The sequence below is a fragment of the Sporothrix schenckii genome (assembly GCF_000961545.1).
Source record: "Sporothrix schenckii 1099-18 chromosome Unknown Cont38, whole genome shotgun sequence".
Classification (NCBI taxonomy): Eukaryota; Fungi; Ascomycota; class Sordariomycetes; order Ophiostomatales; family Ophiostomataceae; genus Sporothrix; species Sporothrix schenckii.
In genome coordinates this window covers 1,306,490-1,328,917 of record NW_015971139.1, presented here as the reverse complement: position 1 = coordinate 1,328,917, position 22,428 = coordinate 1,306,490, and the positions used below count along the sequence as shown (strand labels likewise).

At 54.5% G+C, this 22,428-nt stretch overlaps 12 protein-coding genes across 12 annotated transcripts; 3 read left to right on the top strand and 9 right to left on the bottom strand.

Annotated features, from left to right (window-relative positions):
* Nucleotides 1–1,306: 1,306 nt before the first annotated feature.
* SPSK_06739 (uncharacterized protein) lies at nt 1,307–1,691 on the bottom strand (the record flags this gene model as incomplete). The annotated part of the gene is made up of 2 exons (XM_016733436.1): nt 1,307–1,438; nt 1,479–1,691. The coding sequence occupies 2 exons, from the start codon at nt 1,689–1,691 to the stop codon at nt 1,307–1,309; spliced, it is 345 nt and encodes a 114-aa protein (XP_016592155.1).
* Nucleotides 1,692–2,075: 384 nt separating this feature from the next.
* SPSK_06815 (uncharacterized protein) lies at nt 2,076–2,297 on the bottom strand (the record flags this gene model as incomplete). Its single annotated transcript, XM_016733507.1, has 1 exon — nt 2,076–2,297. The coding sequence occupies one exon, from the start codon at nt 2,295–2,297 to the stop codon at nt 2,076–2,078; it is 222 nt and encodes a 73-aa protein (XP_016592154.1).
* Nucleotides 2,298–3,330: 1,033 nt separating this feature from the next.
* Nucleotides 3,331–4,389, top strand: SPSK_06435 (uncharacterized protein; the record flags this gene model as incomplete). Its single annotated transcript, XM_016733141.1, has 1 exon — nt 3,331–4,389. The coding sequence occupies one exon, from the start codon at nt 3,331–3,333 to the stop codon at nt 4,387–4,389; it is 1,059 nt and encodes a 352-aa protein (XP_016592153.1).
* Nucleotides 4,390–4,484: 95 nt separating this feature from the next.
* SPSK_06179 (diphthamide biosynthesis protein 2) lies at nt 4,485–6,173 on the bottom strand (the record flags this gene model as incomplete). The annotated part of the gene is made up of 1 exon (XM_016732886.1): nt 4,485–6,173. One exon carries the CDS (start codon nt 6,171–6,173, stop codon nt 4,485–4,487), a length of 1,689 nt encoding a protein of 562 aa, XP_016592152.1.
* A 515-nt stretch (nt 6,174–6,688) lies between these two features.
* SPSK_06036 (monocarboxylate transporter) lies at nt 6,689–8,815 on the bottom strand (the record flags this gene model as incomplete). Its single annotated transcript, XM_016732744.1, has 1 exon — nt 6,689–8,815. The coding sequence occupies one exon, from the start codon at nt 8,813–8,815 to the stop codon at nt 6,689–6,691; it is 2,127 nt and encodes a 708-aa protein (XP_016592151.1).
* A 1,560-nt stretch (nt 8,816–10,375) lies between these two features.
* SPSK_06672 (complex 1 protein (LYR family) protein) lies at nt 10,376–10,919 on the bottom strand (the record flags this gene model as incomplete). The annotated part of the gene is made up of 4 exons (XM_016733373.1): nt 10,376–10,429; nt 10,511–10,567; nt 10,637–10,801; nt 10,872–10,919. The coding sequence occupies 4 exons, from the start codon at nt 10,917–10,919 to the stop codon at nt 10,376–10,378; spliced, it is 324 nt and encodes a 107-aa protein (XP_016592150.1).
* Nucleotides 10,920–12,033: 1,114 nt separating this feature from the next.
* On the top strand, nt 12,034–12,714 carry SPSK_06612 (uncharacterized protein; the record flags this gene model as incomplete). Its single annotated transcript, XM_016733314.1, has 3 exons — nt 12,034–12,080; nt 12,194–12,251; nt 12,328–12,714. The coding sequence occupies 3 exons, from the start codon at nt 12,034–12,036 to the stop codon at nt 12,712–12,714; spliced, it is 492 nt and encodes a 163-aa protein (XP_016592149.1).
* Nucleotides 12,715–12,969: 255 nt separating this feature from the next.
* Nucleotides 12,970–14,157, bottom strand: SPSK_06370 (tRNA wybutosine-synthesizing protein 3; the record flags this gene model as incomplete). Its single annotated transcript, XM_016733076.1, has 2 exons — nt 12,970–13,584; nt 13,639–14,157. 2 exons carry the CDS (start codon nt 14,155–14,157, stop codon nt 12,970–12,972), a joined length of 1,134 nt encoding a protein of 377 aa, XP_016592148.1.
* Nucleotides 14,158–15,639: 1,482 nt separating this feature from the next.
* SPSK_06267 (translation initiation factor 3 subunit M) lies at nt 15,640–17,099 on the top strand (the record flags this gene model as incomplete). Its single annotated transcript, XM_016732973.1, has 2 exons — nt 15,640–16,220; nt 16,301–17,099. 2 exons carry the CDS (start codon nt 15,640–15,642, stop codon nt 17,097–17,099), a joined length of 1,380 nt encoding a protein of 459 aa, XP_016592147.1.
* A 692-nt stretch (nt 17,100–17,791) lies between these two features.
* Nucleotides 17,792–18,448, bottom strand: SPSK_06620 (UMP-CMP kinase; the record flags this gene model as incomplete). Its single annotated transcript, XM_016733322.1, has 1 exon — nt 17,792–18,448. The coding sequence occupies one exon, from the start codon at nt 18,446–18,448 to the stop codon at nt 17,792–17,794; it is 657 nt and encodes a 218-aa protein (XP_016592146.1).
* Nucleotides 18,449–18,487: 39 nt separating this feature from the next.
* Nucleotides 18,488–18,910, bottom strand: SPSK_06725 (uncharacterized protein; the record flags this gene model as incomplete). The annotated part of the gene is made up of 1 exon (XM_016733423.1): nt 18,488–18,910. The coding sequence occupies one exon, from the start codon at nt 18,908–18,910 to the stop codon at nt 18,488–18,490; it is 423 nt and encodes a 140-aa protein (XP_016592145.1).
* A 1,346-nt stretch (nt 18,911–20,256) lies between these two features.
* Nucleotides 20,257–21,874, bottom strand: SPSK_06209 (uncharacterized protein; the record flags this gene model as incomplete). Its single annotated transcript, XM_016732916.1, has 2 exons — nt 20,257–21,402; nt 21,482–21,874. 2 exons carry the CDS (start codon nt 21,872–21,874, stop codon nt 20,257–20,259), a joined length of 1,539 nt encoding a protein of 512 aa, XP_016592144.1.
* Between the last annotated feature and the right edge of the window lie 554 nt (nt 21,875–22,428).

The following is a 22,428-nucleotide window of genomic DNA, read 5'->3' as shown; positions in this document are numbered from 1 at the left end:
GGCCTTCATGGTAGAATGTAGAATGCCTCTGATATGTATTTTGTGTAATATCTAACCGATACTAGTCTCTATAGAATATTGAAAAAGAAAAGGCTTAATACGTTCTGAAGTACTTACTTTTCTATTATTCCACTTACTAGACCTATCGAAATATTGGCAAATAGAGTGTTAGTTATGAAAGAGAAGAGAAGAAGCCAGAGACCCCCCTCCCACGAGGGACTCTGACATCCTCTTGAAACGAATGTCTACGCTCTAAGGCAAGGAATCTAGATGACTAAGCCAAGCGGTAATATGGCCTGGATTTCAACAAGACCATGTGGGTCACGTGTACAACGACAGGGGTAATAAATGTTAAAAGAATACATCGAGTGGCGCATCCTTACCTATTTAAGACTAACTAAAAATACATAAAAACATGAACAAAACACTAATAAAATCAAGTACCCGGCGTTTTTCTAATAATTTGTCCGTCCTCCGTTGTTTTCCAGCACCTTTTGCAGCCTTCTGGGCATTGAATGGGCTAGACGAAGTAAAAAGTCGTTGGGCACTGCCTCCCAAGCCTCTGCAACACACCTTCTAAGCCTGGCTAGATTCAGGCTCTGAATATCGTAGTGAACTTCCAACCAACACTTCATATAATGCCAGACGTTTTCGATAGGATTCAAATCAGGGCTTTTTGCCGGCCAGACCACTGTCTGAATAAGCCTCTGTAGCAGCTCTTGTCTCGTCCTCATAGAAGAGTGCGAGCTCGCATTATCTTGTTGAAAAATGCGTTCTTGGTTAGGAAGAGTGTTATAGAAGCCTTCTACTAGAGGTAGAATCTTGTCGATATACTTGTCTGAGTCGATGCCTCCAAGTCCTTTCTCCTAAAAGTGTGTTACTCCTTTTCTATACCCAACAAATTGGCCCCAAAACATCCAACCTTTTGGTCGTCTTTTCATTAAAGCATACGCTTCCGGCGCCTCATCCTTATAAAGCGTGATCCATTGCTTCTATATTGGATCGTTGACTGTGTACGTCTCGTTTGAAAAGATCACAGACTCCTAGTCTTCTGGCCGAGGCCGCTCCCTTAAATATTATATAACAAAGTCGTATCGTTGTTGTTTATAACGAGTCGTTAATAAAATACGGCGAGGACGGACGGTTCGAGTAAAGTTAAGAGATTTTAAAGCCGTCGAGAGTACTTCTTCGTTATAAGTATTTAAAGGAAATGGAAGAATAAGAGGAAGATCGCGCCAAGGTATACGGTGATGGGTTATATCAGCCTCGATCCATTCCTTAAGCCGTCGTCTTTCTAGTGTTCGTATTAACGGTCGGCGGCCAGACTTGTTTTTTCGTGGAGTTTGTGGTTGAGTGTAAGCCTATTGAACTTGTCGTACCGTATAGTCTGTTTCTTGAGCGATTTTTTCGTAAGACCAGTGGGCGTCTTCTCGAAGTACTTTTATTCGAATTCGGTCATCGCGGGATAATTCTATTACCCGTTTTTGAACGGTCGTGACGACGGTAGTTACAGCGGCGGCGGTAACGGTGGTAGCGGTGGCAGCGGCTGTAACGGCGGTAACGGTATTAGCGACAGCGGTGGCGGTGGTAACGGCGGCGGTAGCGGCGTCGGCGGCCGCCCTTACGGCGGCGGTAGCAACGGTGATGGCGTCGGTGACTACGTTTGTGACAATATCGTCAGAATCCATCATTTATCGTGATGTTTACCGCGGTGTTTATGGTAAGTTTGTTTATTTCGTTCAACAGAAGGCGACAAAAACGCGTTCGATTTCAATAAGTATCTTTACACCGGTTTTATTAAAGAAGATACTTGCATAAAATGGCGCTGCCTACCCTTGCCCCCCCCCTGGTCATGTACTCGCACTAACATTTATTACCCCTGTGGACCATGTAATCCGTCGAGATCCGTGGAGCGTGGAGCTTCTTGTTTACCGCATTTCAGCGCTCCTTCTGCTAAATGTAGCCTCAAATTTATGCTGATTGCAGCAATCTCTCAACACAACGACACCTTTATGTCCGACAAAGCCTTAGGACTGGCCTTCTGACATCCGACCATGCATTTCTACGAGTTATCTCTATTCAATGGCTAGTAAATCCTGAAATACGGACACTTCTTCAACGCGGCGTGCCTCATCTACAGCCTCGGCGATGTTGACAAGGCGTTCGGCGCTGGCCTTTGTGCTCGGCGTTGTAAGATAGCACTGGCAGCCACATCGGCGGTGTTCCTCGTGAGTCCAGCCGATCTGCGTCCGAGGACGGTGCATCGGAGGGCATCTGAGATCGGTCCACGTGCGCATTGATGGCGTCGACAGCAAACTCGAAGCATTCAAGGAAGAAACCAGAGACCAATTCGCAGCACTTCGACAGGCCGCGGCGGAGCAACAGCGTTTAACTGCACGGTTGCGTAACCAGCTCCTGAGCAACCCGACGCTCGCTATCAAGCCCATCGCCATCTTTGACGAGACTCGTGGTGTGGTGCAGCCAGATATGAACCTCTTCCCACGACACGCCAAAGAATTCTACAACGTGGTGAAAATGATGTGCCTTTATTTGAAACAGGGCCTCGCTTTTGGTTCCTCATCTTACTCGTTTATTTTCGTCTCTCAACCGGCACGCTGCCAACGTCATTGAATTTCCTTAATTTTGATTTTTTATTTCTAAGATTTTCAACGCCCAATTCCCACCGAAAAGAGGCACACAGATTCAATATCTCGATATGGTTTCGTCGAAGAGACTCGTAGCCTAATAAGTGTCCGGCCGTTGAAGAAACCAACAAAGTACTGAAGGATTGTGACTTCAACCTTTTAACTCATTCTTTCATTTTCGTCTCACCGCGGCTGAATCGTTACCCCCACATTCGCGAGATTCGCCCGAATAAAACAACATATGCCAACCAGTCGGCTGAAAGACGAGTCTATTTTCCCCAACTCGACGAGGTTAAGCTTGTTCGTCTCGGCTTATATGTCTCGGCAGTGGAAGAAAACAAAAAGTAACTATGACGGTTTCAAGATCAACTAGACTGCTGGCCAGGAACGACAACGGTATGTTTATGAACTGACTCCATCTTTCACAAGCACGCACGCCTTGGCAAAAAGCAGACTACAGCCGTATATGTATTATGGGTGGGCAATATATGTGCCAACAACAGTATACCCGAACCCAGGAAACGGTGCCGAATCGCCGGCCACGTTCGCGGCAATGCCAACTCTTTTCCTTCTCGTCTTCCTGTTTTCCTGTTTTCCTCTTATATTGGCCTGTACCCCGTAGACAAAATAGGAGGCACAATGGACAAGAAACACCAGGCCATCAACGCACAGTGCTGCCCCAAAAATGTCGTCTAAGCTCATCTTGCTCGCCTCGTTTGCGGCAGGGCTGGTCTGCGCCCAAACGCCGTCTCCCTCGCCCCGGCCATACAAGCCAATCGTTCTCGAGAGCTCCGGAGGCTTCGCCGTCGGTGGCACCGTGCTGACAAACCCACAGCGGGCCAATTCCACGCTCTCCTGCGACCACGGCTACCTCGAGTACTTCCTGCCCTGGACCCGCCGCGCTACCAGCATCGTAATGTGGCACAGCTCCAGCACGCAGGTCTGGCAAAACCGCTGGGACGGCGGCGAGGGCTACAAAGACATGTTTTTGCGCCGCGACTACCCCGTGTACCTGTGGGACGGCCCCCGCGTCGGCCGGGCAAACTATGGCTGCGAAACGACCACGTACCGCCCCGGGTACCGCGACCAGGGCAACTTTGTGGCGTGGAACTTTGGCCCGTCGTACCCCAACTGGTACAACGACACGCAATTCCCGCGGGACGATCCAGAAGCATGGAACCAGGCCGTGCGCGCGCGCTATGACGAGATGGACACCGAGTCCAATGTGTACCTACAGGCGAATGCAGCAGCCGTAGCGGCGGACTCGGGACGGGCAGGACACGATATTGTGTACCTGACCAACTCGGCCGGCGGGCTGCGCGCGCTCGTGACGGCGACGATTGCCAACGGCACCAACATCCGCGGCATCGTGGCATACGAGTGCATCGGCAGCATCTTTCCCAACGACACGGAGGTGCTGACCACGCTGGGTATCACGCCCAGCCCGGGTGGCTTCGGGCCGTTTGTCGTGCCGGTCGACGAGTTCCACAAGCTGGCGAAGCTCACGGCGGTGCAGTTTGTGTGGGGCGACCACCGCGAGGTGACATGGCCCTCCGTCCAGCAGTCGCAGCAGATGGCCGACCTGATCAACAGCTACGGCGGCAATGCGGAGGTACTGATGCTCGGCCGGGACGTCGGGCTTCACGGAAGTTCGCACATTGCCTTTGCCGACATGGACAACGACAAGGTGGCCGCGATGCTGGACGACTATCTGGCGCGAAACAAGCTCGACAGCTATGCCTAACAGGCGGGGAGGTGGCGTGTGTATATAAAACGAGTTGCATGAGGGGGCCGACAGGTAGAGAAAGTCGAAACAGTATGTCGTATGTCGTTTGCTGCTTATGTCCGCGGCTGTGCCTCTTCGCCAACAGTGTAGCCTCGTGCAATGCCGCTGCGGCCCTCTTCAACAGCTGTGCTCGCCACAACGTCCTCGTCGTCAAACTCGGTGCCCAGGCCCTGCCAAGTACGCTGCGACCGAAGGAATTCTGCGCCCGGGCTAGCAACACCGTTAATTGTCGCGAGTTCTCCGGCCTTGGAGCGAAGCGCCAGTGCACCGCCATTTGGGTTTTGGGACGAACTTGCTATGGTACTTCGGTCTCTGTTTGCGACATTCTTGGCGTTGGGGCCCCGGTTGCGCATAGGCCGGCTTGTCGTAACCAGCCGACCGGTACGTAGGTCGAATTGCGGCACCTCGGAGTCTTCCTCGTCGGAAACGGCCCCGTTCCCCGCAGTCGTGTCGGTTGGTGCAGCAGCGTCAGCCGCTGGTTCGCCGTTGGTCTCGGGCTCAGGTACGGTCGTCAGCGCCTCCAGGCCGCCCCACCACTTGTGGCCCCAAATGCGCTCATCGTCACTCATCAGTGCCATCTCCAGCTCAAAGGGCGTCACCACAGGCTGGTAGAAACCGGCATCGTCCTCAACCAGACTGCTCTCCCAACAGCCGACAACGACCCAGCCCTCAATCTCAGCAAAGTTCGCAAGCTTGACGGGGTTGAGCTTGCCGACAACAATGAGGTAGCTCTTTTTCCCAGCGTCGGCAATGCGCTTGCGGATGGCGTCAACAGCCTTTAGGTAGTTGTTGACCGAGAGCGTGTTGACAAGGATGCCAATGACGCCCGCCGTCGCCATTGTCAGCACCTTGGCGTAGCGGCGACCGAGCAAGCCCATGGTCCGGGGCGCCAGGAGGGATCCGGCGGCCGAGTTGTCGGTATCGGTGGTCGCGTAAATGTAAAAGGCCTTGACGCGGGCGGCAAGGGCCAGAAGCAGCGATGTCGGCGGCTGTGCAATGTGAAAGACTGCGTACTCGTGCAGATCCACGTCCTCGTCTTTGACCTCGGCACCATCCCTGGCTCCAACAATCGTCCGGTTCGGAATGCTGCCCAACGGACGGTGCACCACCTTGGTGGCCAGCACGTTCTTGTACCCTAGGTTCCGCAGCCGATCGGCAACAGGCGCCACATGGTCTTGGTAGGTCACGTCGGCCATAATGACCACGTTTTGTCGCCCCTCACTGTCGTCACCCTCGTTACCCTCCTGAGGGGCGCCCAGCTCCTTGGCAAACGACTGCACGACGGCGTCCTCGTCCAGCTCGTGCTGCGTAAAGACATAGATGACCGGTAGCCGCGACGTCGGTGACAGGCATGAGCGGCCGTAGTGCACAACCACGTCGGCATCGGCATGCTCGGCCGCCACCTCGTCGACACAGCAGGCGCTGTATGACGTGTCCGCCAGAATGTACACCTTCTCGCTGGCCGCGACGCCGCTTTCGATCTCGACGGCCGTCGCCGTCAGCTCTTCGCGCAGCAACTTCACAACTCGTGGACTGTCGCCCAGCATGGCATCTGGAAACTGCAGCGCTACACACTTTCGGTTTCCCGCACGGATCTCCCGGGCCGTCCGAGCAACCTCGTAGACCGCACGCAGCTCGTCATCGGAGCGGCGTGGCGTCTCTTCGACCGAAACAGGCTCGACCTGGTCGAAAAGGTTCTCGGCCGGGGTTGACAGCACGGGGGCTGCTTTAAGCTCGGCCATGATTTGTATAGTCGTTGTTGTTGTTCGATGTATTGGGAAGAAAATATCAGCACCTGCCCATATTTGTTTGTTTGGTGGCGGCTGTAATGTTTTGTCTAACGTCAGCTTTTTTTTCTTTTTTCGAAGGTCACTGTCACGGTAGCGGGGCACTAAATTTTAGTCATAAATCCCGCTGAACGTAGCTGGTGGACAGCATTCACAGCCGCTAATTGGCCGTCCTTTAGTGACTGCGAGCGTGTCAGGCAGGAAAACTATCGAACTCATTGCTTCTTACTTTGCAATGGCTTTTTTCATGTGTTTTTTATCAGTCTTATAATTTTAATACTTATCTAACATTAGTTAATCTCTTTTTCTTCTTCTTATAGGTCCAAAGTACATATATCCAATCGATACTTAACAACCGTCGGCACGAACGCCTCGCACCTTCCGTTACCATAAAATGCGCTACAGGTTCCTACCTCAGAGTCACGGCTAAGTCCCTCCTCTAATATTGTATAATCCGTCACAAGAGGCTCTCAAAATTTAGCCTTGGGACTCCAGCCGACAGCCAAGATGCGCGCCGTCATGTAGCACACCATCGCCACCATGTACGATACGCCTGAAAAGATAATCAGGGCCATCCAACGGTTGTCCGAGACGCCGTCGCCCAGGATCGCACCGCCAATGGGGACACTGCTCAACGTGCCAAAGCTAGCCACCATCATGGCCGTCGAGTAGAAGCGGCCGTACTGGCTCGGGTCGCACAGCTGGCCCAGGCACACAGCAATCAGGCCCAGATTGCTGCCACTGGCAAAGCCAAAGAGCACGGCAAAGGTGATCAACGTCGCGCGCGAGTTGGCCGCCGGCAACCAGAGGCCCAAGACAACCGCAGACGACAGGCCAATGGTGACGATGATGATGTTGAAGCGGCCGAACTTGTCGGCCAGCAGACCCGGCACGAAGCGGCCAAGAACGGAGCCGGCGTTGAGAAAAGCGAGCAGCGCGTACGCCTGGTCGGTGTTTTCCCGGTGGGCGGTGCCGTACGACACAATAAAGGTCAGCGGCACAAAGATGCCCCACTCCATGAAGAAGATGCCCAGGGTGGCGGCGGCATAGCTGCGGTCGCGGAAGATGGTCAAGTCGGGCCACACAGACGGAACCGTGTGGCGGCGGCTGGCACGGGTGGCGGTGCTGGTGACACGGCTCAGGCCACTGCGTCCGGAGACGCCCGTGCGCACAGACGTCGCTGTGCCGTCATTGGCGGCCGACGCGTCGACGACCGAGACGTCGGGAATGGCTTCGGGGGCAGCGCCGTCCTCGGGCTCGCAGTCGTTGACACCGGGCAAGGGCAGGCGGGTGCGCAGCCACAGGTTGGCCGGGACCGAGAGGCCGAGCAGGATGAAGCCGAGGATGCGCGTGCTCCAAGCAAAGCCGACGCGGGGCAAAAGTTGCTGCAGCAGGATCGGGAAGACGATGCCGCCGATGCCGCCGGCCGTGGAGGCGACGCCCGTGGCGAGGCCGCGGCGCACATTGAAAAAGTGCGCAATGCAGGCATACGCCGGCGTGTTGAGCAGGGCGCCGCCGAGGCCGCCGAGCACGGAGTAGCAGAGCAGGATCTGGTAGTACTCCTCGCACAGCCCCAGCAGCATGGTGCTGGCAACCACCAAGACACTGCCAAAGGCGACAAGGTAGCGCGGGCCATAGCGATCAAAGACGGGGCCGACCTGGATCCCAATGAAAAAGACAATGAACAGGTACAGGCTGAAGACCCAGCCAATCTCCGAAGCCGTGTAGTCGGCCAGCTGGTGGGTGGAGAACCACGATTCAAAGACGGCGGCCGTGTTGATGATTCCAAAGACGGACAGCATGGCACAGAATGAGCCAGCAACGACGAGCCAGGCCTGAACGCCACCCTCGGGGAAGGTGATGTGCGGCGGCGTATGGGCAGCCGTGCGGGAGGCCGGCGAAGACGAAGAGTGCGACGCCGACGACGAAGAAGGGGGAGAAGAGCACGACAGTGGACTCCGGTTGGCAGCCGTCGCGCCGGCCTGCTCCATCTCGGGAGTGGCAGCAACGTTGCCGGTACGCACAAGACGGAGGGGCTCGGGCCGGCTGACGCCGGTGGTTTGACCGACCTCGGCCATCGATCCGACTATGGACACGGACGACGCCGAAGCTGACGACGGCGAGCTGGCGGGGACGGCCGTGGTGGTGACAGAATGGCGTCCCCGCTTGCTTGCAAACTTGGCAGCGCCGGCCATGAGGCTCTCTTTGTTGTTGTCGCTGTCGTCATGACCGCCGTTGCTTTTCTCGGCGACCTGTTCGGAGGTGCTTGCACCCGGACCGGCACCTCCAATGGTCGAACCTGCGCCGAAGCTGGACCAGGGGTCCGGGAGGTACGCGTGGTGGTGGCCGCTGGCTATGCCACTGCAGCCAAGCGTGAAGCACTCAAGGGAGGCCGCGTTGTTGCGGCTGCCTTCCCGGCCTGGCGTCGTAGGCGCCGCGCCGGATGCAGAGGCCGCGCCGGATCGGTTGTTGGACGCAGTGGCAGTTGAGGGACGCACCTCGGACGTAGGCGATGCGCTCGTGGTGTTGTTGTCGTCGGCGATGGTCGTCGGTTGGTAGTTTAAGCAGCTGTCCTCTGCATTGAGGTGCGCAGTCATTCGCAATGGTGATTGCACAATAAAAGGGAGAAATAGGTTTGGTATAATACTATCAAGATAGGGTTTATTTGGTACCTGGGGTATTTCGTTTTTTTTTTTTTTGTCTTTCTTTTTTGTTTCTAGATTCCTTGCTGACTAGCCATAGGTATATCTAACGTCTGTTTTGCTGTTTTGAATAAACCCAGTCCGAATAGTATGATCACAAAGTCAAAAAAACAAAAGAAATTTTTCGACAACGCAAAAACAAAACACAAGAATACGAAAGGCGAAATCAACCAAGATTTTTTTTTTCTGGGTTGCCAGCCAGTTTAAGTACACTTGCGGCAACGGTGCGTGCTCTTGGCTCTGTGGAGAAGAGGAGCAGGGGCGGCGGCAATCCACGGCGCAGGGTGCCGTCGATTTAGTCTATTCTATGCTCTTGTTTAGTCCACTCCGCCATTTAACAAAGCACGCGAGGCGAAGACTGAAGCCAGAGGACGCTAGTAACAAGGTACATATATCCGATGCAACATCGGAGGAGGCCTTAGATCCGGCTTTGCCAACTATGACTGTCGTCCAGATGGTTCGTTTCCGTCGGTGTTCTTTTCAGTCATTCACACCGCTCGATAGACAGATCCATTTCTTATCAATCTCCGATGCATGTGCTGTCATCTAGAGATGACACTGCGCTTGTACTTTGGATATTTATGCACTTTTTTTATAAGGCATTGCTGACTTTTTACATTTTGTTACTTTTGAATTTTATGTTTTCTTCCATGATTTCTCTCTTTTCGAACTATGATCTGTAACAGTTGCATGAGATCAGTGGCCATTGAGCCAGAGCCGATGGCGTCTTCAGTGCTGTAAATGATCGAAGAGAGAGTGGTACTTTGCCAGTTGGCTTGCAGAATGGCGTAGAAGGGCGCAAGTCGGATAGTCAATTCGTTGGTTCGAGGCGTGATGGATGCCAAGGCGGAACGAGCTTCGGCCGGCTCCGGTGCAAGACGCTGCCAAAAATACAGCCACATGCGGCCGATCTAACCAAAATACTTCAGTCCAACACATGCCATGCACAAATATCCAGGCAGAAGCTATAATCCCTGTCGGATTCTATTTTTCAAAAAGTGTTATAGCACAGTGTTTGGACACTTGGTATACGGATAGGAAAGGTTGACGTTTCTAGAGTGGCAAGTGGGAAATGAGATTCGTCAAGTATGCTATAAAATCAAAACCACTCGAGAGAAGATGCTTATTCTCAACTCCCCAGTTTGTGGCGCCGCCCGTTTCCAGGGCACCGGCGCGATCGTCCCCATTATGTGATTGTATTTTCCTCCCGCCCAAAGCCAAACTCCAGCCCAACAATATGCGCTCGCCAGCTTCCTCGTCAAAGTATCATATCGTACATCCTACCTTCGATTCCCACGTCCCATTCGCTTTTCATGTTTAAAATAATGCGTAAAATTAACATAGAACAAGCCTTTTTCTGTCCTGCGTCTTCCGCGGAGAGAGTCGGGGTATATCTAGGGTGTTTGCTGTCGTTCGTCTCGTCGTCATAACCAGTGCTGTCGAGATATGCCACATTCATTCCGGTCCCCGTTCCCGGATCAGGCCGCCGTGCTCGCCTTTTTGCCGGCCCTAAAACAACGATCAGTATTCGTGTTACAGTCTGGGCGCCTTTCTGCTGATCAGTCTGTTTAAAGACGGGGACTCTCTTACCGTCGTCTCTACCACCAACCGGTCCGTCTGATAGTACTGGCCCATTGTTGATTGGCGCTGTGCTGTTAGCATGTATTCTGGTATTTCTCACTGTTTCCCGTCGCCGTCTCTGTGTCACCCACTCACCTTCATCATTTGCAGGTCCTTCAGGCCCTGTTGGACAAGGAGCTGGACGCGGCGCGGGTCCGTCTCGGCCTTGTGGTCGCGGAAGGCATCACGGGTGCGGCGCAGAGCGTATTCGCGGAAGTTGTAGGCCGGGAACTGCTGCGCCTGGCGGAGGAGCTGGCGATACTGAAGAAGAGCGTTAGCCGGCTGTTTCGGGTGGAACATGAGCCCGGGGGCAAAGAGAGTCCCAACATACCAGGGACAGAACCTGTAGGCTCTCAGCGGTTGCGGGCGCGAGAGACATAGTTATGATATAAAGGGGGCGAGGAGGTCGGAGAGAGCGGAAGGTTGAGAGTCAAGAGTCGGCAACAGGTTGTGTGATTTTGATATCGCCCGAAATCGGCAGCAAGAGAGCTCGGAGGGTACGAGTAGGATCGTCGGACGGTGACGCAGATGAAAGACACCCCGATATGGACAGGAAGAAAGGTGAACGAGAGCTGTCAGAACCGGGCAAAGGAGAATAAAGAAACGAGCGTCGCTGTTTCAGGCGTTGATTTTGGATGGTGAACAAAATGTTCGGCGTTTAGTTGTAATATTTTCTTCCGCTGCTTGCGGTAGGTTTTGGGGCGCTTTTGAGTGGCGGGGGCGGAATTCTGTCGCTGGCAATACCCGCTGTAGACGGCTGCAACGGCCCCACTAGAACGACGTAAGAAACGCAGTTGAGCGCTGTAAGAAAAGCGGACTTTACTCCATTGGAAGTTTGATTTTCGAACTTGACGTATCTCCGAGCTACGCTTGGGACCGAAGATGCACGATTCCCCTCCTTGCTGTTGTAGACATAGCAATCATAATAACATTGAATCACCTACTGATATATTCATTATTTATGGGATTTTTACAGAACTCCCCTTATTCCGCATCTAGCAATTGGCCATGATTCACGCTCAATGGAAGAGCTCATGTTTAATTCATTTGACGGGTGGTCACATGACCACCCGAAGTTGAGGTGATCTGATTGGCTAGATGCTGCGACGCCTGTCAATCGCGACTTTTCTTCTTTGTCGAGACTGCTTAACAGCTCTCGCAACCGGCAACTTCATGGACGGCCTGTGATCCGACTACGTACCAGCAACGCACCACCTCTTATTTGTACGTACGGCGCCACACACCTGCATCTACAGACCATCCAATTGGGCCGACCTCAATTCCAACTCGAGCCGAAGCACATCCCACTAACCAGCAATTTCCAGGAGAACGCGGCCAACGAAAAAGTCGCTCTCTGTACTTTGCGCCCCGAAACCCGCCGATCGACAGAGATCTTGCAGACAGCAGGACTGGGACTTTGCCAGCATTGTCATTGTCTCTCAGCTGCCCTCTTCTCTCTCCCTCCTTCCCACATACTCTCCCGATCCGACACAATGGGCTCCAGCGCTTCGAAGCCGAACACGCCTCACGTGTGGAAAGGGTACGAGCTTCCCAAGGAACGCTACGCAATGCGCTCTCGCTACCACTCGGGTCGCTGCTAGACCTCTCGCTTATGTCGTTCATCCACGGCTGACTCTTCTTCCGTTCCAACAGCTCCAACGCCCCGGCTATCTCCCAAGACATGATCGACAGCTTGCAGTCAAGTACAGAGGTGAGAACAGAACATTGCACTCGTATGCTTTCGTCACTCCTACTCTTACTAACAGTCGCCTTTCTCCCATCTCCAGACCGACGTCACGCGTGCCCAGACTCTCGAGCTCCATATCCAGGCCCGCGTGACCGACGAGCTGCGCCGTCTGCAGGCCGAACAGCTGGCCAAGCTCAAGGGCCTCGAGCAGGCCATTGACGACGAGACCGCTGCGTCCACCCCCAGCGACTCGACAACATCCGCCTCGGTCAGCAAAGAGATTGCCGGCCTGCGGGCGCGTCTGGAGGCGCGGCAGCGCGACGTGGCCCGCCCACTGCCAGAGCCCGTGGAAGCGGCGCGCAGCGAGGTGATCCGGTGTCTGCGAGAGCACGACCGGCGGCCGCTGGATTGCTACCGCGAGGTGGCGGCGTTCAAGGAAGAGGTGCGGAAGCTGGAGGCGACGTGGGTGGACCGTGTTGTGTCGTAGGGGCTGTGTCGGGTACAGCAGGGACCGACGACAAGGCCGGTCGGCATATAGTCGTTACGGCCGTGGCATCCATTGGTAGCCATCGTTTTTGGAAGGAGGGAGAATAAACAAGGCATAGAATGGGCGAAGGGCCTGTGGGACGTGTCATAATACATAGCTGTACGATATATATCCCGAGCCTTTTGCAGGTGTACATATAGAAATAATCATTGGTATTCGTAATTTTTTTTTTTTTTCACTTAACCTTTGCTCTGCTCAAGTTAGAACGGTGCTATCATAGAGCCCTCCTCCTAATGAGTCTTCCGTACCGTCTGTTTGCCCGTCTGTTTGCGCCGATTCTGCCTGCTGCTCTTTCAGGGCAGACTGTCGCCGCAGTCCTTCTTCCTTTTTGCGTAGCCGCCGTGTCTCTGCGTCTTCCCAGTTCTCAACCCTCTTTTTTAATACCGCCGTTCCTGTCCTCGAAGCCAACTCTTCTCTTTCCTCTTTCTGAATTGCTTCCACCAAAGCGACCTGGAACCGCTCCGTCCGTGTCCGGTTGACTGCAAACCGCTCGTCGGCCACACGTGCCAGACGGGCTAGATAATTCGGAGGCACAATGCAGTGAGCAGATTCAGATTCCTCGTGTGGTGCCTTGCCGGATCGACAGATACCAATTACTGAGGCCAATGCCAGGCCCATGGACCTCACAGCGACAATGGGCATCGACGGGTTGTCGTCCTCCTCCTCGCCGGCTCCGACAGTACTCTTTCCTGCCAATGGAAGAGGCTGTGGAACAATACTGACGGCGCCGCTCTCACGGAACCCTGCTGCCGATGCACAGCGTAGGAGCAGCTGGGCATGCTCAAGAGAAGCCGTTAAGACATGCAGGATCTGAGGCAAGGTTAGAATTGGCTCTACATTGAGCGATCCGAAGGCTGAACTTACCATTGGCTCAAACTTGAAGTGCACAAGGCGCTCCTCATCTTGTTCAACATCGTCCTGGACAGTGTTTTCGTCTACCCGTAGTGCTGCCTCATTTATCTCCAGCCCAAATACGTTGGCCCAGTCCGTGCCGCTGTAGTTGCTGTGTTGTGGTGGGCTTGTGCTGTCTGCAGCGACGCCATTCACCAACGGATCGTGTGAGACAAACAGCCACTTGCCTCCGCCGCCCTTTCCGCCCGCTGACGCGATTGTGGATGCCGGCGCCGTCGTGGCTGGTGCCGTTCGCTCATCCATAGGCAGTGCTGCTCCCTTCCGGCCCTCAAGAAAAACAGCCACGCGGCCAGCACAACTACTCGTCGTTACAAAGCCATCCAGCTTATTAATCTCACTGATCAATGGCCGAATACCCTCATCAATGGCTCCCTTAGGCGATGCATCGGTGTAGTCGTCGTCGGGCCGTCCGAGGAGCTCGAGGATGGCAGCCTTGCGCGTAGTGAAACGCGCCGGGCAAGGGGGAAGCATCGCCGCTGCGTTTTTGTGAAAGATGGCCAATATAGATTTTTAAGATTGTGAAATTTAGAAAGCTCTCAAATTATTGCGATTTGTTCTTTGCGTTGGATAATGTTTTGCAGGCGAGTAGTTTGAGATATTGGACATGAAATTCTCAATAAATGCAATCACGTGACCAGGTACTGAGAGTGAAGATATCTTGCCCATGAACATGTTTGAATAAATAAGACAATTCAGTCTGTATAATAGACTGTATAAATGATAATGCGTATCTCTGTGAGCCTGGGTATGAACCATTGTGAAGTATTACACGTAATCATATCACCAATGGCTAGAAAACAAAAATTGAAGCCCGCCCGCCAAGTAGCAAACATCAAAACCGCTATTTTTCAAACATTTTTTGCTTATGCATCTCTTTATGGCAAAACGAAACAAAATGTATTCTACTTTTATGATTGCTCTGAAGGCCGTCAAAGAACCTTTCTTTTATAACAGTGAGATATAAGATTGTGTTGTCTCAAGCCTAATGCCACTGGTCCTGTCCAGTTTGATGGCACAGTCCCAATCCAGCGACGAATAGCAAAGAGACAATAAATAGAAAATAGCTACAAAATACACTGAGCTCGTCTCGCTTCAAACTGGCTGTTTCTTTGAATATTATCGAAGTCGTCGTATTGCGTCTCAAGAACAAATAAAGAGCACATGACATATCACGCGTCAACTACAGCTCCTGGTTGCAGGAGGGGCAGGACCCCCCACCAGACTTCTGGGTTGGAAAATTCGAATTCTGCCACTCAAAGGCCCTGACCGCCTCTGCCAGCCAGCGTCAAAACACGCCAAAATACAGGAATAGGGCACACGTGACAGCCCACAGCAAGCCATACCAACAACAATGTGTGTGTTTTCTAGCAAAATAAAGTGGAGGGGTATTGTGCGGGCGAATAGGACGGCCGGACTGGCAAAAAAATCACCAAAGGGGAGGGAAAATTCACATTGAACCACCACCCAAAACGTTGAGCCCCGTTGTCCCCGTCCACCACCCCGTCGCCAACGATACACCAGCAGCGCTACGACTGCATTCTTTTCCACGCTATTCGCCGTTTTTACCATCCTTTCGACATACCTCCATTGTCCATGTCTTCGCCGTCTACAGATCTGTAGGAGAGAGAAGCACGTCGCGCCCGACAACGGATCCAAGATAACGCCAGTGACGGAGATCTCTTTGGGCTCGAAATCGAATCGCAAGCCGTCTCCCTGAACAGTACGCCCCGGATCGAAATTGTAAACGGTATCGTCCGTTTACCGTGGGTACACGACGAACCTTCTGAGCCCACCTCGCCCGTGCCGCCCACAAACGGTTTCCACCACCTTCAGCCGTCACCGTCACCGTCCCCCTGGTCATCGCCAGCACCGGTGCCTATACCCTCGCCGGTACCCTTGCCATATCAGCCGACGTTGCACTCCCCCTCACCTCTACGTTTGCCGTCACCCAGTATGGCTGCCCCGACTACATCTTCGGCTCCCGCCACCCCGATCCGCCCGCGCCTCGTCTTCGTCGACGGCACGTTCGGCGAGCTCGTCCAGGAGCTGGCCGACTACCTGCAGATCAGCGAGTCCGTTGTTGCGCTCGTCGCCAAGGACAAGAACGAGGAGGCCCTCGCGGCCGTCGTCGAGGCGTCGAGCGCGCTCAATGCGGCGCCCGAGAAGGACTTCACCGGCACCTACAACCTGCTGATCCACCTCGCCATCAACGAGTCCAAGGACCCTAGCCCGTACCTGCGCACCATCTGCCAGAATCTCAGCAAGCCCGTGACCAGCTCGCCCGTCAACGGCGTGGGCCTGGCCCTCAACGCCCTGCAGGCCGTCTTCAACCTGCTGGCCCCCAACAACGCCTTGCGCTACAATGTCTTCATGACCATCCTGCGCTTTGTGCGCACGCACGGCTTGTACGACAACATCCGGTCGACGCTGCCGCAGCTGCCTTCGTGGCTGGTGGACTGGGACGTCAGCGAGGAGGCGCAGCGCAAGCTGTATCTGGAGATTGTGGCCTTTGCCGCTGAGCAAGGCGAGGCTGAGTATGTTTTCCCGCCCCCATTCCTTCCGCACGCTGTTTATGTACCTGGCTGTTTCGGCTATGCAGAGCTGACAAGAATAGGGAATCCTACCAGCACCTGCTCAAGGTGCTGCGGACATTTGACGCCTCGGACGACAGCGAGGTCAAGTCGGAGGAGGCGGAGCAGCTGTCTGTGCGCGCCGTCCGCACCGCGCTGGTGTCCAACACGCACTACGACTTCCAGGATCTGCGCGCGCTCCCCACCGTGCAGGCGCTGGCCGACTCCAACAAGAGCGCCGTCTACGCGCAGCTGCTCGACATCTTCGCCGAGCAGGACCTGGAGGACTACCACGACTTTTGCGAGGAGCACGAGGGCTGGGTGGAGGCGCAGAACCTGGACGGCGACAAGCTGCAGCGCAAGATGCGCCTCCTGACGTTTACGAGCTTGGCGGCCAGCACGCAGAGCCGCCAGATCGAGTACGCCCGCATCGCCAAGGCGCTGCAGGTGCCTGTCGAGGACGTCGAGGTGTGGGCCATTGACGTGATCCGTGCCGGGCTCGTCGAGGGCAAGCTGTCGCAGCAGCAGCAGGTGTTCTTGGTGCACCGCACCACGTACCGTGTGTTTGGCGAGAAGCAGTGGCGCGAGCTGGGCACGCGCATTGATCAGTGGCGCGGCAGCCTGAGCAGCGTCCTGACGGTGCTGCGGCGGCAGCAGGCCGAGGTCGAAGCGGCCAAGGAGCGCGAGGCCCAGGAGCTGGAGCGCAAGCTGGCCAACGCCAACCTCGAGGGCGGCAGCGGCCACCAGGGCGGTGGTGGTGGTGGCCGTGGCCGTGGCGGCGCACGGCAGTACAACAACCGCCAGCAACAACAACGCCCGCCGCGCAACGACAACGACGACTAACAAAGTACAATAAAAAAAGGTGTTTTAAGGAATAATATTGTTTTCTCGTCTTTTTTCTAATTTTCTTTTGTTGTCGTCAGTGACGTCCGACGCGTGTCCTGCGTTGCTCTATCTTTGTGCGTTCATGGTTTATTCATAATTTTGCGTTTCTTGTTGTTTCTTTCCTACCTCTCTATCGTCTCGTATTCACTCCGTCTTTTTCAGTCTTTTCCCGAGATAGAAAAAAGTATGGTCTTTTGTTCGTGCATTAAAAGGAGAGAGGGGGCATAGGCTGCGCGGCCGTGAAAGAACAGGACTTGGAAACCGACGGTTTTTACGGTTCCAGTACGAGTTGATACATGTTTATGACGGCACTTTTTTTTGTTGCGTGGTCTACGGGTCAACCAAAAAAGGAACGGGGGTCTTGAGTCTTGAAAATAAAGCTACAACAATAGAAACAATGGTTATTAAAAATTGATAAAACAAATGAAATATGTAAGAATATGGGAACGGTGCTGGGCATGATATCCGTTTCAGTCCGTCTACCCCGATACGTATGCCTTCTTTCTAGTTTTTCTTTTTCATTTGCAATACCGCCCAAGCAAAGCAATCAAATAGGAAAGGGAATGTAGGAATCTAAAGAATAGGGGAATGCCCGCCCGCATGGCACACCGCTCTTTGCGGGCGCCCAGTCTTCAGTGTATGTCACCATTTCACAGGGACAAGCGCGAGCCCAGCTCCTTCTGGGTGGCCGCAAAGACTGCGTCGGGTGTGGACGTGGCGTCAATCTTGACCACGCGGCCCTCCTTTTCGTAGGCGTCCACGACGGGCATGCTCGTCTCCACAAACGTCCGGAAACGCTTGCGGATCGACGCGGCGTTGTCGTCCGCACGGCCCGACGTCTTGCCGCGCTCCATCAGGCGGCGCTCCAGCTCCGACTCGGGGCAGTCGTAGAACAGCACCAGCTTGGCCTGGCAGACCGCCTCCTCAAAGGCCACGGCCTGGTCCATCTTGCGCGGGAAGCCGTCGATCAAAAACTTGTGCTCCTTGCCCTTCTTCGTGTCAATGGTCTCCTGCATGGCATTCTCGAGCAGCTTGACCGTGACCTCGAGCGGGACAATGGCGCCGTCGCGGATGCAGTCGCGGATCAGCTGGCCAAACTGGGAGCCCGGACGGTCCTGCTCGGCGCGCAGGAGGTCACCGGCGGACAGGTGGGTGAAGCCGTAGGCCTTGACGAGACGGGCGCACTGGGTGCCCTTGCCAGCACCGGGGCCGCCGAGGACAAAGACGACGGACACGTCATCGGTCGAGAAGGTGGGCTTGGGGGGGCCGCCGCCAGGGGCTTTGCCGGTCGACGTCTTATCCGCCATCTTGCCTGTGCGGGCGGAGTTGGGATTAGACCAGGTGCTTCAACACGCTTCCATGGGGCTTGCAGAGAGCGGAAAGGCGGATAGGAAGGGGTAGGGGGAGGAAAGATACGCACTGTTGTTGCGCTGTTCCACGAGGAGCATGTAACCACCGGAGCCGAGGGCGATGACGACGAGGAAAGGCCAGAACTTGATGTTGCTAGGCTTCGGTGGCGGCGGTGGCGGCGGTGGCGGCGGCGGCGGAGGCGGGGGAATGCCGCTGTTCTTGCTGCTGTCAGAACCGTCCGAGTAGAAGCGACGCGCAACCAGCGAACACAGAGCAGGGCGAGCCAAGGAAATCGAGGCAGAGGCGGTGGTTGGCGCGCGGCACGTTGAGGCGCGACTGGCTGTGGCAGCATGTGGCAGAGCATGCGCTGCTGCCGTCAGCGGCCGGCGCAGAAGTGCGCGCGGAAACAGGGAGGCCATTATTCAAGGAGTAAAAGAGGGGTTGGTCGGCTGCGTGGACTGCGGTGGCTCCTTGGACGGCAATTGACGTTGGAAAGCCGGGTGGGTGTGATTGTTTGACGAAAAAAAAATGCCTGCTTTTGACGGCAGCTTTTGGCTCTGGCTTCCTTTTTTTCTGCCGTCTCCTTTTTTTGGCCTGTTTTGCTGTATTAAGCTTCAGACGCCAGAGCTCTGGCTTCAGGAGGAGCCAGGCCCACCGCCCTGGTATCACATTGTAATTAACAGCTCCTTCCTCGTGTGCTTTATGATAATTATGCTACTGTCCATCCAGCTGCGTGATCGTTGTAGTATGAAAGGTTTACATTGGTATTTCCTGGCATTGATAACGGCTTCGACTTGTGGACTTATTGCTTTGGTTTCTTCCGCCTCGAAAATAAGCTTTGTCCCAAGATAACTAGGGGGCATCGAGTCGACGCGTTCTCATGTGAAATGGTTAAGGACTGGCTTGGACTGGTCAGGACCTCCGCTAATAGCATGTAATTATAGGGCATTCCTGAGCTCCATCGACCCCTGAAACTAAAAACGCCAGCTAAAACAGAATTACAACCAACAGCAGCTACGGCATATTTATTCGATTTCATTTGTTGACTATGGCACCCCTTGTTTTCTCCTCCTGTCATGGGTTATTTCCGGGCATTGAGACGTAGCCGCCCGGTGTGGTCGGTCTCCGTTGTCGCAAACCCACGAGGCCTCAGATGTGCAGGCCGACTTACAACGCACATCTCATAACACGTAACGACCACGAACAGACAGGCGGGTCGATACAACTGTGGTTGGGTGGCGGGCAGGGAGGCAGCCCAGCCGTTCTCATGGCAGTTTCGAGGTTTATGGCATGCGGCTGAGACTTCACTCTTGTTCTTGGTCACTTTGCATCATCGGGACAGGGAGTATGTTATGTTGGAATTGTATTTGAGCAAATAGTATCAGAAATGTTCCTGCTTGCATTAATTGGAATAGTCGTCGATCTTTACAAAAACCTAAAACTTATCGCTTACTTGTCTCTCGTACACGTTCACACCCCGGAAACAACAATAGAAAGAAGAACGCCGCAGTGGTATAATATCGCCCCTTGGCTTGTACCTGCTGTACAGACGCGACCAGTACAAATAAAGGGGGCCAAATCAAGATCAATAGCGAGAAAAGATAAACATAAGAAAGGGGAAACCAAAGACAGAAAAGGGAGCAGCTTGTGCTAATAAAAGGAGTAATAAAAACGTAGAGAGTGAATAAGAAGAAGAAGAAGAGTGTGTCAAATCAAAAAAGGTCTTTTTTCGCGTGTTTTGTGTCGTATTTATTTGTTTTCTTTTTTAGTACCTTGGGCTCTTGAGGGCAGCGCCGGCGTACGCTCCGGGGATCGGCACGGCTGCGTACTGCACCTCACCAGGAGCCACAGGTGCGTGCTGGTTGACGTTCTCCGCGTTCCCTGGCGGCGGCGTCGGTGATGCCCGGGACGACATGGACGAGCTCGACCGTGATGAGTTGGAGGAGTGCGACCGCGATGGCCGAGGTGCGGGCATGGGCGCAGGTGCGCTGAACCCAACGCCGTTCATCTTGGGGGTGGCTGAGGGCGCCTTTTGCGGCGGTGCCTGCAGCTTGAAGGATGAGCCGGACGGAGACGAACCCGCCGACAGGCCAGACCGGGCAGCGAAAGCCGACTTGGGCTCGACCAGATTACGGCCGCCCGGTGTGAAGGGCGTGGCGTCTTCCTCTTCGACGTCGCCGAGCGAGCGGTAGGCCTGTGGCGGGAAGCGGGGCGACAAGGCGTACTGCGAGAACGACGGGGACTTGGGGCCGAAGCCAGGCGTGTTGGGGGCCGACTGTGTGCGCAGCTGGGCCAGGTACAGATCGGAGCGGGCCTTGTCGCGCATGTCCATGGACTTGTGAAGCTTGCGCTTCGAGTAGTAGCGGTAGAAGACGACGCTGTAGAGCGTGATGCTAATGACCTCGACGACGATTTCGATGATGATGCAGATCAACGACCAGCTCTGCAGGCGACAGACGAGGGCGTAATCCACCTTGTCCGAGAACACCTGCGAGCGCTGGTTCTGTACGCAAGACCAGCCCCACATGTCCTGATTGTTGCTGTTGTTGCGCGAGAACTGGAGGACGCCGGCGGCGGCAGCCCACATGCCCAAGCTGACAATGAACCAGCCGACAGCGAAGAGTGTGTAGTAGACAGAGACCTTCTCAGCGCGGCGGTGGCCACCACGGCAGTAGCCAATAAAGACAATGACCGAGATTGTCAGGGAGACAATAGAGGCACCAAGCACGACCTTCTGCGGCCACGACTTGGTGTTGGTGGCCCACGGCGGGAAGTTGCTTTGTGCCGGGAGACTTCTCGTGGCGTTGAAAATGGAGAAGGAGGCCGAGAGCATGGACAGAACGATCAAACTGCAGCTAAAGTTGACACCACGGAGGGCAAACTTTGCCATCCGGACACGCGTTTTGATTTTCTGGTTGGGCGGTCAGTAAGTAAAATTTCTTGAGCATGTCCATATGTTTGGGGGAGCAGAGTAAGGTCGCAAAACGTACCAGGTCGCGAGCCTGCTCCTTGTCAGTCAAAGACTCTTGCTTTTCCAGGATTTGCTCTTCCCGGAACGTCGGGCTCAGGGGATTGTCAAAGCGGCGGCCAGGCGTGCCCGGCACCTTCATGGCACTCTTGAGGGGTGAACGGGGTGCCATGGGAACATCGTCGTCTGCGCCCTTTCCAATGTATCCGAAGCCGACGAAGCCAGGCTGGGAGCTGTTGTCGTCCTTCTCGGGATCGGCAAAGGGCGACTTTCCGTGGACGGGCGAGTGAACAGTCGTGGCCTCGGCGAAGCGTGGTGTCCGCGGTTGTTTGAGAGACTCGGTGGAAGAGCCACTGGAAGAAGGCCGGGAGCTCAGTTTGAGCGCCGACGGCCGCTTCTTCTCATCGGAGAACATGATGAGACTGGACTTGTTGTGTAAGTAGGTTTGTGCTTTCTTGTAAGATCGACTCTGAGTATGTGTTGCAAGAGGAACAGATGTAAACGAAGAGAAATGTGACGTTGAAGCCGACAATACAGAGAGAGAGAAAGATGCACCTCTCGTATTATGCGAACAGGTTGTGGATGAGAGCAAACACAGTTTGGTCAAAGCACAGGTTATATAAAATGAGAAATGAGAAATTCCAACAGAGGCCAGCTGACGAAGGAAAGGAGAAAAGAAAAAGAGATCAAATCGTCTCCGACCAGCTGGGAGGGCAGGCTATTATGAATTATGTTGCCGCCCAGTCCCTCGACATAGGATGGTAAGCAGGACGGAGGGGACGAAGAGAGCGATGTAGGGTAGTGTGGCGGGTAGTAAAACGGGAGGGGGGAAAGGTGGAGGAAAGTTGTCGTACATACTTTTTTGCCAACGTGCGACCAGGGTAGATGGTGTATCGTATTAGTGAATTTTCGAGAGTCGTCGTTGCGAAGCTGATAGGGCGCGGCCGTCCTGAGCTTGCCAATGAGAAT